Source organism: Ranitomeya variabilis, chromosome 4 (assembly GCF_051348905.1).
Source record: "Ranitomeya variabilis isolate aRanVar5 chromosome 4, aRanVar5.hap1, whole genome shotgun sequence".
Lineage (NCBI taxonomy): Eukaryota > Metazoa > Chordata > Amphibia > Anura > Dendrobatidae > Ranitomeya > Ranitomeya variabilis.
In genome coordinates, this window is record NC_135235.1 from 715,688,669 (window position 1) to 715,701,370 (window position 12,702).

A 12,702-nucleotide genomic window follows, 5' to 3' on the forward strand; every position below is an offset into this window, starting at 1 on the left:
TTCCCTCCGGAGCCGCGAGATCTCCTGCCACATTCTGGGGGTCACCTCATTCTCCAGAAATTACCTTATAAATTGTGCAGCGTCCTATAAGATATTTCTGCCCACAGCGCCCCCATCCAGCGAGTGTCTGAGAAAGGTCATTACACCGAAACATCACCATGTTCACGTGTTATATACTGTCCTCTCCGTACACCCCGCACACACGGCTCCGCTCCATACACCTCGTACACACGGCTCCGCTCCGTACACCTCACACACACGGCTCCGCTCCGTACACCTCACACACACGGCTCCGCTCTGTACACCTCACACACACGGCTCCGCTCCGTACACCTCACACACACGGCTCCGCTCCGTACACCTCACACACACGGCTCCGCTCCGTACACCTCACACACACGGCTCCGCTCTGTACACCTCACACACACGGCTCCGCTCCGTACACCTCACACACACGGCTCCGCTCCGTCCACCTCGCACACACACGGCTCCGCTCCGTCCACCTCGTACACACACGGCTCTGCTACATCCACACTGTAAACCCCTCCTGACCCCACACAGAAACTTCCCCTCATCCAGCACCATGACAACCAGCACAGCAGAGTCCTGCATACACTGAGGCCCCTGATCATGTGACCCCTGACTCCTCCCCTCCTGTGACCTCATCACAGGTCCTGTGCGCACAGTGCAGCCATTCAGCTCGTCTGCTGGAGTTGCCCTTTAAGACCAGGTAACGTTTGGCAGAAGTCTCCTGCAGTAAGTACAATTCCCCCATAAGTGACTGGATCCTGCAGATCTCTGGAGGTGCGGATCTCGGGCCTCGGTCACTTTCTTGTGCCCCACGGTACATTAACCCCAATTACCTTCCTTGTCTGTGATACTTTCTCTCCCCTGAGCCCTCAGTGATATTACAGACGGGAGTTTCCAGAGCGCTGGATTCAGGGCAGTCCTAGTGCTGACTGAGCCGTGCGCCTCCATCTATAGTTCTGTTGTTAGGTGGTGGAGCCGCTCTTTCCTCTGCATTGTTCGCAGTGAAATAATCTTCTCCATTTTCAAGATGGACGCGGAGATGACTTCTTGTCGGTTGTGTGGCGCAGGTCTCCTGGCAGTGTGCTCCGGGCGCGCTCCGGCCTATCACAGGGGCAGCACCTGCACTTCTGCAAACATCCCCAGCCAATAGCCGGATGTGTCAGAGGCCGCAGACCGTTACACTGCATCCACTGCAGAAGATCTCAGTAGTTTGCTTTGCAGACGAGTGGCCACCTCCCTGCTGCTAGTGGCCACACCTGGACCTGAGTGTGATATACTTGCTGCTTCCAAGTGCGAGTGATATTTTCTATTTGCACGTCCCTGTTGAGGCCTGGAGCTGCAGCAGTCACCTAGCGTCCTCTGTGGCGTTTGAAGGACGACGATGTTTCTCTCTGCGTCTACTCAAGCTAAGTTTCCCCTTGTTTTGTGTATCCTAGCTGTCTTTAGCAGTAGTGGGGAGTGACTAGCGCTATCCTGTCCTTTCCGTTGAAGGACTTATCGCCAGGATCAGGCAACGATTAGGTACCCTGCTCGGCAATAGGTGCGGAACCTATGTAGAGACAATAGGGCAGACAGGGTGACGTTAGATCTGTCTAGGGGTCTTCACTCCCCTCCTTACCTACCGTTTGGTTCCCTTTCCCTTATCCCTTTATGTTGCACTTAGCCTTTCCTTCACGTTGCATGACAGAGACTTTTGATATTTAAGGCACCTTCCATTATTGGGAGGTACCTTAGCACCTTTAGTAATCAGTGTGTTTTCTGCTACTTAGTTGTAAGGTCCCTGTACCTGATCCCTGATCCCTCACTGACCTGCCCCCTATTTTACACACTGAATGTAATGTGTTTTGAAGAAAAATAATTTCACATTCAGCAGGTAGGTGCCAGTGGCAACTACTGTGCCATAGCACGATCACATCTACAATACTCATTTAATTATTTTATTTGGTGATATAAACTTATTAAAAAAAAAAAAAATCTCTCTCAAAATGGCCCCAGCCGCGCCTGTGCAGTGGCATCTATTTGCGATCTTAGAGATGTTACTGCACAGGCACCGCCGATGCCATCTTGGAGGAGTAATTTTTTTTCCCTCTAACAAAATGGCACGGTCAGCACCTGAGTGGTAACATCCATCAGCTCACCATAGATGCTGCTGCACAGGTGCTGCCGGCGCAATTTTGGGATTTTTTTTTTCTGAATAAGTTTATATCGTCAAATATAATAATTAAAAGGACATTATAGATGTGAACATGCTATGGCGCAGGCACCGTCGCCCCCACTGGCACCTGCCTGCTGAATGTGAGTTTATTTTTTTTAAAACCTATGATATTCAGTATGTAAAATAGGGGGCAGGTCAGCGAGGGATCAGTGACCTGTCAGAAGCCATCAGTATGAATATGTAAGCAGAGCACCACATAGAGCCCCGCTGTCAGGCCGCCCCGAACCACGAGAATCTCATTAACTGAAAATTGCAAATAAAGATTAAACAACAACCACAAGATGGATTTCATCAACCAAGGTATCAAAGTAATCAGTATAATGTCGCCTGTATGTAGGTTACTATGCACAATCCAGCTGACAGGGTCCCTTTAAATCATGTTGATCAGAGGGGCACTGACCATTCAGAAGCTCTTCCCTTATCTCTGGCCAAGTTGGATTACATGTAACTGTAATAAGCAAATCTGGAAGGCTGTATATCCGAACATGTGTCATGGCGTCCTGAGCGTACTCGTGCTTATGTCTGGGACTTCCTGTTAATGTAGTCGGTAAAATAACCATTCACCCAATTGTCCACCACGTTGCCATAATTGGCAATAGCATTTCTTAAATTAATGTATTCATCCACTCTGAATATTTCTTGCTTCAGTTGTATGTACAGAAGAAGCTCGCTTTCCACCTTGGCATACATACAGTCATGGCCAAAAGTATTGACACCCCTGCAATTCTGTCAGATAATACTCAGTTTCTTCCTGAAAATGATTGCAAACACAAATTCTTTGGTATTATTATCTTCATTTAATTTGTCTTAAATGAAAAAAACACAAAAAGAATTGTTCTAAAGCCAAATTGGATATAATTCCACACCAAACATAAAAAGGGGGTGGACAAAAGTATTGGCACTGTTTGAAAAATCATGTGATGCTTCTCTAATTAGTGTAATTAACAGCACCTGTAACTTACCTGTGGCACCTAACAGGTGTTGGCAATAACTAAATCACACTTGCAGCCAGTTGACATGGATTAAAGTTGACTCAACCTCTGTCCTGTGTCCTTGTGTGTACCACATTGAGCATGGAGAAAAGAAGACCAAAGAACTGTCTGAGGACTTGAGAAACGAAATTGTGAGGAAGCATGAGCAATCTCAAGGCTACAAGTCCATCTCCAAAGACCTGAATGTTCCTGTGTCTACCGTGCGCAGTGTCATCAAGAAGTTTAAAGCCCATGGCACTGTGGCTAACCTCCCTAGATGTGGATGGAAAAGAAAAATTGACAAGAGATTTCAACGCAAGATTGTGCGGATGTTGGATAAAGAACCTCGACTAACATCCAAACAAGTTCAAGCTGCCCTGCAGTCCGAGGGTACAACAGTGTCAACCCGTACTATCCGTCGGCGTCTGAATGAAAAGGGACTGTATGGTAGGAGACCCAGGAAGACCCCACTTCTTACCCCGAGACATGAAAAAAGCCAGGCTGGAGTTTGCCAAAACGTACCTGAAAAAGCCTAAAACGTTTTGGAAGAATGTTCTCTGGTCAGATAAGACAAAAGTAGAGCTTTTTGGGCAAAGGCATCAACATAGAGTTTACAGGAGAAAAAAAGAGGCATTCAAAGAAAAGAACACGGTCCCTACAGTCAAACATGGCGGAGGTTCCCTGATGTTTTGGGGTTGCTTTGCTGCCTCTGGCACTGGACTGATTGACCGTGTGCATGGCATTATGAAGTCTGAAGACTACCAACAAATTTTGCAGCATAATGTAGGGCCCAGTGTGAGAAAGCTGGGTCTCCCTCAGAGGTCATGGGTCTTCCAGCAGGACAATGACCCAAAACATACTTCAAAAAGCACTAGAAAATGGTTTGAAAGAAAGCACTGGAGACTTCTAAGGTGGCCAGCAATGAGTCCAGACCTGAATCCCATAGAACCCCTGTGGAGAGATCTAAAAATGGCAGTTTGGAGAAGGTGCCCTTCAAATATCAGGGACCTGGAGCAGTTTGCCAAAGAAGAATGGTCTAAAATTCCAGCAGAGCATTGTAAGAAACTCATTGATGGTTACCGGAAGCGGTTGGTCGCAGTTATTTTGGCTAAAGGTTGTGCAACCAAGTATTAGGCTGAGGGTGCCAATACTTTTGTCTGGCCCATTTTTGGAGTTTTGTGTGAAATGATCAATGTTTTGCTTTTTGCTTCATTCTCTTTTGTGTTTTTTTCATTTAAGACAAATTAAATGAAGATAATAATACCAAAGAATTTGTGTTTCCAATCATTTTCAGGAAGAAACTGAGTATTATCTGACAGAATTGCAGGGGTGTCAATACTTTGGACCATGACTGTATCTACTATACATTGATGAGACAGTTGCCTCCATTGTTGTCTGGTCATTATTTGGTAGGTGTAGAAGTCCATAGCTGATATTTTATTGGTCGGCCTCGCAGTGCTGGGATCAGTCTGTTAGATTATAGTGATCGCCATCTTGGCCATTCCACAATATTATAGGATATTGCAGAGCATCATATGATCTATGTGTTTCTGTAATACGCTGAAGATGTTCTCTACGTCTCTGAATAATTATATCTCGGCTTAGAAAGTCCCGTCCAACCATTACAATAGCTACTTCATTAACACCGGGAGAAGTAAATCTCCTTTTGTGTCTTGTCTGCTCTTATTACACCCTGATATTCCGCACTTGGCATTCTTTCTAAGGCTGTTTTATAAAGGTTTACTAACTGATTGTGTTGATGAAAAAATCTGTGCAAATTCAAAACAATGTCTTTTTGTCTCAGGTATAACTTCACAAGGTCGATCAGCTTGTATCTGTTCATCTGCCAAACAGCAAATTTGTAAAAATGTTGGGTCTTGATTTGCTACAGGAAGCATCAGACCTATTTTGTGATATATTTGTCCCTGGACTTTAAAAGTCAACATAAATGCTGCTTCAAGTCCAGCTGTCATACCAAAGGATGTCATCTGGAAATATGAATTGTGTCTCCTAATAACTTGTAGTAAATGCTTAGACTCCTGAGCTGTTCCCAACATGTATAAAAAAGTTCGGGAGGTAGAGTTAAAGGTGACAAACTGACTTCACCATTGACCACCACATACAGTTAAACTTCTTTGCTCGACAATGTTCTCATATTACATCCATTTTGCCTATTATGATTTTCAGATGTGACCTATAGTCCTTAATTGAGTCGCAGTGAAACGCTTCCAAACTCGTCAGTCTTCCTACATCATTTTTATGACGGTCATCCTTTTGTTCAGACGTTTCCGCATTCTTTGATTCAGCCTGGCTTTATTTTACACTAAATATTGTAAAATAATAAATCTCCTCATATGTTTCCCTTATTATCTCCAGTAATTGTATTATTACACAGGATTTTTATTATGTTACATTTGCTTATCTTTCCATTCAGGTTTCTACAATATCGGATCCTCTCAGTGAAGATCCTTCATATAAAATCATTTTTCAGAATTACCCATCAAAGATGGATATGGACAGAGACAAGATGGCGGAGAGGATAGTACACCTCACCCTAACATAGTAACATAGTTATTAAGGTTGAAGGAAGACTAAGTCCATCTAGTTCAACCCATAGCCTAACCTAACATGCCCTAACATGTTGATCCAGAGGAAGGCAAAAAAAAACATGTGGCAAAGAGTAAGCTCCACATTGGGGAAAAAAATTCCTTCCCAACTCCACATACGGCAATCAGACTAGTTCCCTGGATCAACGCCCTATCAAGGAATCCAGTGTATATAACCTGTAACATTATACTTTTCCAGAAAGGCATCCAGATCCCTTTTAAATTTAATTAATGAATCACTCATTACAACATCATACGGCAGAGAGTTCCATAGTCTCACTGCTCTTACAGGAAAGAATCCGCGTCTGTTATTATGCTTAAACCTTCTTTCCTCCAGACGTAGAGGATGCCCCCTTGTCCCTGTCTCAGGTCTAGGAGTAAAAAGATCATCAGAAAGGTCTTTGTACTGTCCCCTCATATATTTATAGTTTATGTAGTTTTCTGCCCCTGTAAACGATTTTATATTGGAAAAACCATACGGAGATTATACATACGTTTCAGGGAACATTATAAATCTGTTCGTTCAGGGAAAGGAGTTCCCAGATTGATCCAACATGTCAGAGAACAGCACGACGAGAATCCAGACGTATTGACGTTTGCAGGGATTGAGAGGGTTATGCCACCAAAACAAGGAGGCGATTTACATAAATTGTTATTACAACAGGAGGCCAGATGGATCATGAAAAGACGCGCAACAGGGCCAGCAAGTCTAAATGATAGGATTGATATGTCGGTCTTTTTATGACCGATGTGGATAGGCTCTTGGTGACTGTGATAGTCAGAATGTCAGGCTATTGAATAAAGGAAAAGATAGGTGGATCACTAGAACCTCTAGAATATAATATTTTGTGTGCTCTATATTGTCGGTTGATTGCCTTTCGTTGTGAGTAGGTCTGATCTAGTTTGGAATCATTCTGTCGGCTCCCATTGTATCTATATGCTTTATGTTCGGCCCAGGTGGATTTTTCCTCTGGGGATATAAAGGGTAATTCTAAGTAATTCGTCTAATCAGGAATAGAGCTGTTAGTATTAAGACGCTTTCACACAAATAGTTTTATCCTATATTGATAATTCTTGGCTGTTATATATATTCTTTTGTTTGGTTTGACTTCTATGCTATATATGGAGATTGTTTTATACGTTTCTTCTCTATATATATTTTAACTTTTGTTATTGTGTCGTGTGTCATTATGTTTTATTCTGCACCTGTCTCTTTTTTGCTGATTGGTCTTGACGCAGGAGGAGGTGTACTCACCCATATCCCTTGTCGTCAGTTCCTCTCAACAGGGACCCGTAGAAGCGCTGTTTTGGCGTGAAACGGCCGTCGTCCTTCTCTGCTCACTCCTCCCTCCGCTCCACACCCCCGTGCCGTGAAGATGTTATAATTATGCTTCAATAAAGACAAGCTTTTGCTACAGGATCGGTGAGTGCTGCCGCGCTTTGTTCTTTGACTGTTATATAGTATCTGCTGATTTACACGCGAGCACCTCCCGAGACTATCAGGTCCACTGCCTTCGGGATTTATTACACATCACGTCTCCTGTGTGGGCTGTGCTGCTTTGCTTTTTCTTGTTGGTCATATATTTATACATTAAAATAAGATCACCCCTTAGCCTTCATTTTTCCAAACTAAATAGCCCCAAGTGTAATAACTTATCTTGGTATTGCAGACCCCCCACTCCTCTAATAACCTTGGTCGCTCTTCTCTGCACCCGCTCCAGTTCAGCTATGTCTTTCTTATACACCGTAGACCAGAACTGTGCACAGTATTCTAAGTGTGGTCGCACTAGTGACTTGTATAGAGGTAAAATTATGTTCTCCTCATGAGCATCTATGCCTCTTTTAATGCATCCCATTATTTTGTTTGCCTTTGTAGCAGCTGCCTGACACTGGCCACTAAATGTGAGTTTGTCATCCACCCATATGCCCAGGTCTTTTTCATTGATGGTTTTTCCCAGAGTTTTAGAATTAAGCACATAGTTAAACATCTTATTACTTCTACCCAAGTGAATGACCTTACAGTCATGGCCAAAAGTTTTGAGAATGACACCAAAATTATATTTTCACATGATCTGCTGCCCTCTGGTTTTTCTTAGTGTTTGATGTTTATATCACATACAGAAGTATAATTGCAATCATATTATGAGTACCAATAGGTTATATTGACAGTTAGAATGAGTTAATGCAGCAAGTCAATATTTGCAGTGTTGACCCTTCTTCTTCAAGACCTCTGCAATTCTCCCTGCTCTCAATCAACTTCTGGACCAAATCCTGACTGATTTCAGTCCATTCTTGCATAATCAATGCTTGCATTTTGCCAGAATTTGTTGGTTTTTGTTTGTCCACCCGTCTCTTGATGATTGACCACAAGTTCTCAATGGGATTAAGATCTGGGGAGTTTCCAGGCCATGGACCCAAAATCTCTATGTTTTGTTCCATGAGCCATTTAGTTATCTCCTTTGCTTTATGGCAAGGTGCTCCATCATGCTGGAAAAGGCATTGTTGGTCGCCAAACTGCTCTTGGTCGGTTGGGAGAAGTTGCTCTTGGGGGACATTCTGGTACCATTCTTTATTCATGGCTGTGTTTTTAGGCAAGACTGTGAGTGAGCCGATTCCCTTGGCTGAGAAGCAACCCCACACATGAATGGTTTCAGGATGCTTTACAGTTGGCATGAGACAAGACTGGTGGTAGCGCTCACCTCTTCTTCTCCGAATAAGCTGTTTTCCAGATGTCCCAAACAATCGAAAAGGGGATTCATCAGAGAAAATGACTTTGCCCCAGTCCTCAGCAGTCCACTCCCTGTACCTTTTGCAGAATATCAGTCGGTCCCTGATGTTTTTTCTGGAGAGAAGTGGCTTCTTTGCTGCCCTCCTTGAAACCAGGCCTTGCTCAAAGAGTCTCTGCCTCACAGTGCGTGCAGTAGCACTCACACCAGCCTGCTGCCATTCCTGAGCAAGCTCGGCACTGCTGGTAGTCCGATCACGCAGCTGAAACAGTTTTAAGATACGGTCCTGGCGCTTGCTGGTCTCTCTTGGGCGCCCTGGAGCCTTTTTGACAACAATGGAAGCTCTCTCCTTGAAGTTTTTGATGATGCGATAGATTGTTGACTGAGGTGCAATCTTTGTAGCTGCGATACTCTTCCCTGTTAGGCCATTTTTGTGCAGTGCAATGATGGCTGCATGTGATTCTTTAGAGATAACCATGGTTAACTGAAGAGAAACAATGATACCAAGCACCAGCATCCTTTTAAAGTGTCCAGTGATGTCATTCTTACTTAATCATGACTGACTGATCGCCAACCCTGTCCTCATCAACACCCACACCTGTGTTAATGGATCAATCACTAAAACGATGTTAGCTGCTCCTTTTAAGGCAGGACTGCAATGATGTTGAAATGTGTTTTGGGGGTTAAAGTTCATTTTCTGGGCAAATATTGACTTTGCAAGTACAGTAATTGCTGTTAAGCTGATCACTCTGACACTCAGGAGTATATGCAAATTGCCATTAGAAAAAATGAAGCAGTAGACTTTGGAAAAATTAATATTTGTCTCATTCTCAAAATTTTTGTCCATGACTGTACATTTATCCCCATTAAAGCTCATTTGACATTTATCAGCCCAAGCTTCTAGTTTACATAAATCATCCTGTAATATAAAATTGTCCTCCTCTGTATTGATTACCCTGCAGAGTTTAGTGTCATCTGCAAATATTGAAATTCTACTCTGTATGCCTCCTACAAGGTCATTAATAAATATGTTAAAAAGAAGAGGGCCCAATACTGACCCCTGTGGTACCCCACTGCTAACCGCGACCCAGTCCGAGTGTGCTCCATTAATTACCACCCTTTGTTTCCTATCCCTGAGCCAGCTTTTAACCCACGTACATATATTTTCCCCTATCCCCATTATTCTCATTTTATGTATCAACCTTTTGTGTGGCACCGTATCAAAAGCTTTTGAAAAGTCCATATACACTACGTCCACTGGGTTCCCTTTGTCCAGTCCGGAACTTACCTCTTCATAGAAGCTGATCAAATTAGTCTGACATGAACAGTCCCTAGTAAACCCGTGCTGATACTGGGTCATGAGGTTATTCCTCTTCAGATACTCCAGTATAGCATCCCTTAGAATGTCCTCCAGGATTTTACCCACAGTAGAGGTTAAAGGGACACTGTCACCTGAATTTGGAGGGAACAATCTTTAGCCATAGGGGCGGGGTTTTCGCGTGTTTGATGCACCCTTTCCTTACCCGCTGGCTGCATGCTGGCTGCAATATGGGATTGAAGTTCATTCTCTGTCCTCCATAGTACACGCCTGCGTAAGGCAAGATTGCCTTGTGCAGGCATGTACTACGGAGGACAGAGAATGAACTTCAATCCAATATTGCAGCCAGCATGCAGCCAGCGGGTAAGGAAAGGGTGCATCAAACACGCGAAAACCCCGCCCCTATGGCTAAAGATTGTTCCCTCCAAATTCAGGTGACAGAGTCCCTTTAAGCTTACTGGCCTATAATTACCGAGTTCAGTTTTTGCCCCTTTTTTGAATATTGGCACCACATTTGCTATACGCCAGTCCTGTGGTACAGACCCTGTTATTATGGAGTCTTTAAAGATTAAAAATAATGGTCTATCAATGACTGTACTTAGTTCCTGCAGTACTCGGGGGTGGATCCCATCCGGGCCCGGAGATTTGTCAATTTTAGTGATTTTTAGACGCCGCTGTACTTCCTGCTGGGTTAAGCAGGTGACACTTAATGGGGAATTTTTGCTATCACTGATCATATTGTCTGCCATGGGATTTTCTTGTGTAAATACTGATGAAAATAGTAATTTAGCATATTGGCTTTTTCCTCATCCTCATCCACCATTTCACCCAGACTATTTCAGTCTGGCCAAACATTTCATATACCAACACTCATGCGGTATTATCTCTCTTGCGGATTAAAATGAGTTAATAAACCGTTGCGGAGTGGCGATATCAGACGCCTCTTACTGACTCATGAAGCCTATTGGATATACAATGTAGTTACTAGGTTTCCAAATGGGTTAAACAGACGCAATGAGATCATGTTTCATTATTAACAGCATTTTGTCAATTATTTTCTAGCAATGTATGTGTGTGTGTATATATATATATATATATATATATATATATATATATATATATATATATATATATATATATATATATATATATATATATATTTTTTTTTTTTGTCGTATATGTATTTATTCACGTGATGTGTTTTTGTGTCTGTTTTTTACAAACTTTTGTGTCAGGACATTACCTACCATGTGACATATTTCAGGTGTTTAATTGGTTTAGCTTTCCTAAAAAAACAATTGTGTCCTAAAGGTACCGTCACACATAGCGACGCTGCAGCGATACAGACAACGATGCCGATCGCTGCAGCGTCGCTGTTTGGTCGCTGGAGAGCTGTCACACAGACCGCTCTCCAGCGACCAACAATGCCGAAGTCCCCTGGTAACCAGGGGTAAACATCGGGTCGCTAAGCGCAGGGCCGCGCTTAGAAACCCAATGTTTACCCTGGTTACCAGTGTAAAATGTAAAAAAACAAACAGTACATACTCACCTTCGCGTCCCCCGGCGTCTGCTTCCTGCACTGACTGAGCGCCGGCCCTAACAGCAGAGCGGTGATGTCACCACTGTGCTTTTACTTTCACTTTAGGGCCGGCGCTCAGTCAGTGCAGGAAGCGAACGGCAGGGGACGTGAAGGTGAGTATGTACTGTTTTTTTTTTTTTTTACATTTTACGCTTGTAACCAGGGTAAACATCGGGTTACTAAGCGCGGCCCTGCGCTTAGTAACCCGATATTTACCCTGGTTACCAGTGTAAAATATCGCTGGTATCGTTTCTTTTGCTGTCAAACACGATACACGGCGATCGGACGACCAAATAAAGTTGTGAACTTTATTCAACGACCAGCGACATCACAGCAGGATCCTGATCGCTGCTGCCTGTCAAACTAAACAATATCGCTAGCCAGGACGCTGCAAAGTCACGGATCGCTAGCGATATCGTCTAGTGTGAAGGTACCTTTAGGATAGCAGCTTTGATAAAGATCGCTTTTGCGATCGAAATGCGTCACTCTGTTGTCTGTGTGGTCTAGGAGCTTATCATGTTTTCAATTGCTTGAATACTTTTAAGAAGTTTTTATCCCAAGAAGCTGGAACAAACAACAGTTTTTTGTTTTTTTTCTTGCATACGTCTTATCAGGACAGAGTTCCATGCACCTTGAAGTATTGGTGAGCTGACTTTTTCTTTTCTATACATGAGTATATTACACTACCCATATTGCTCCATACAGTATAATACACTCCCCCAGTCCTTCATACAGCATAATGTACTCCCCATTGTCCTCCATATAGTATACTGCAGTCCTGTACACACCGATACAGTTAACCGTAGCGTAGCTTCGGGTGTGCCTCTGAGAGCCCCCTCTGCCTTCTCCCGGGTAGCTATAATGCTGCTAGTTATGATGCTGAAGTTGGTTTCTTATTTGTCCAGTTTCTTATTCAGGGCTGAAATTTATTTCTTATTTGGCAGACAAAAATAACAAATTATAATAATAAAATACAATGCAGTGAGGTGCCCTGGTGTGAATACACTTAAAAACCGCTGCAAAATGATAAACCTGGCACAAATATGTCCATCAAAGTGGGCACTGAAGGGCATTATTGAAAGGGTTAAATGACTTTGGGCCACTGATCTCACACAAGCATTACAGGTTGGTGTGACCTGCGTTTGATGTGGGCCATCACTACGTATGTATTGGTGGTGTGAAATCAGTGGCCCAAAGTCATCTAACTCCTGTAGAACACTAAAGAAGTTGTCCACTACCTGGAGAACTTTATCTCAT

At 43.3% G+C, this 12,702-nt stretch overlaps 1 protein-coding gene across 2 annotated transcripts in view; it reads left to right on the top strand.

The window, feature by feature from the left end:
* The first annotated feature begins 684 nt into the window (after positions 1-684).
* Positions 685-12,702, top strand: part of LOC143769335 (uncharacterized) — a 68,510-nt gene continuing 56,492 nt past the window's right edge. The window contains exons 1-3 of one of the 2 annotated variants that reach the window (XM_077257819.1): positions 685-730; positions 7,097-7,245; positions 12,060-12,088. In XM_077257819.1, the coding sequence (XP_077113934.1) occupies positions 12,071-12,088 (18 nt within the window). In that variant the 5' untranslated portion in view covers positions 685-730; positions 7,097-7,245; positions 12,060-12,070. The remainder of the gene's footprint in view (positions 731-7,096; positions 7,246-12,059; positions 12,089-12,702) is intronic. The other variant, XM_077257820.1, reaches the window with a different exon arrangement.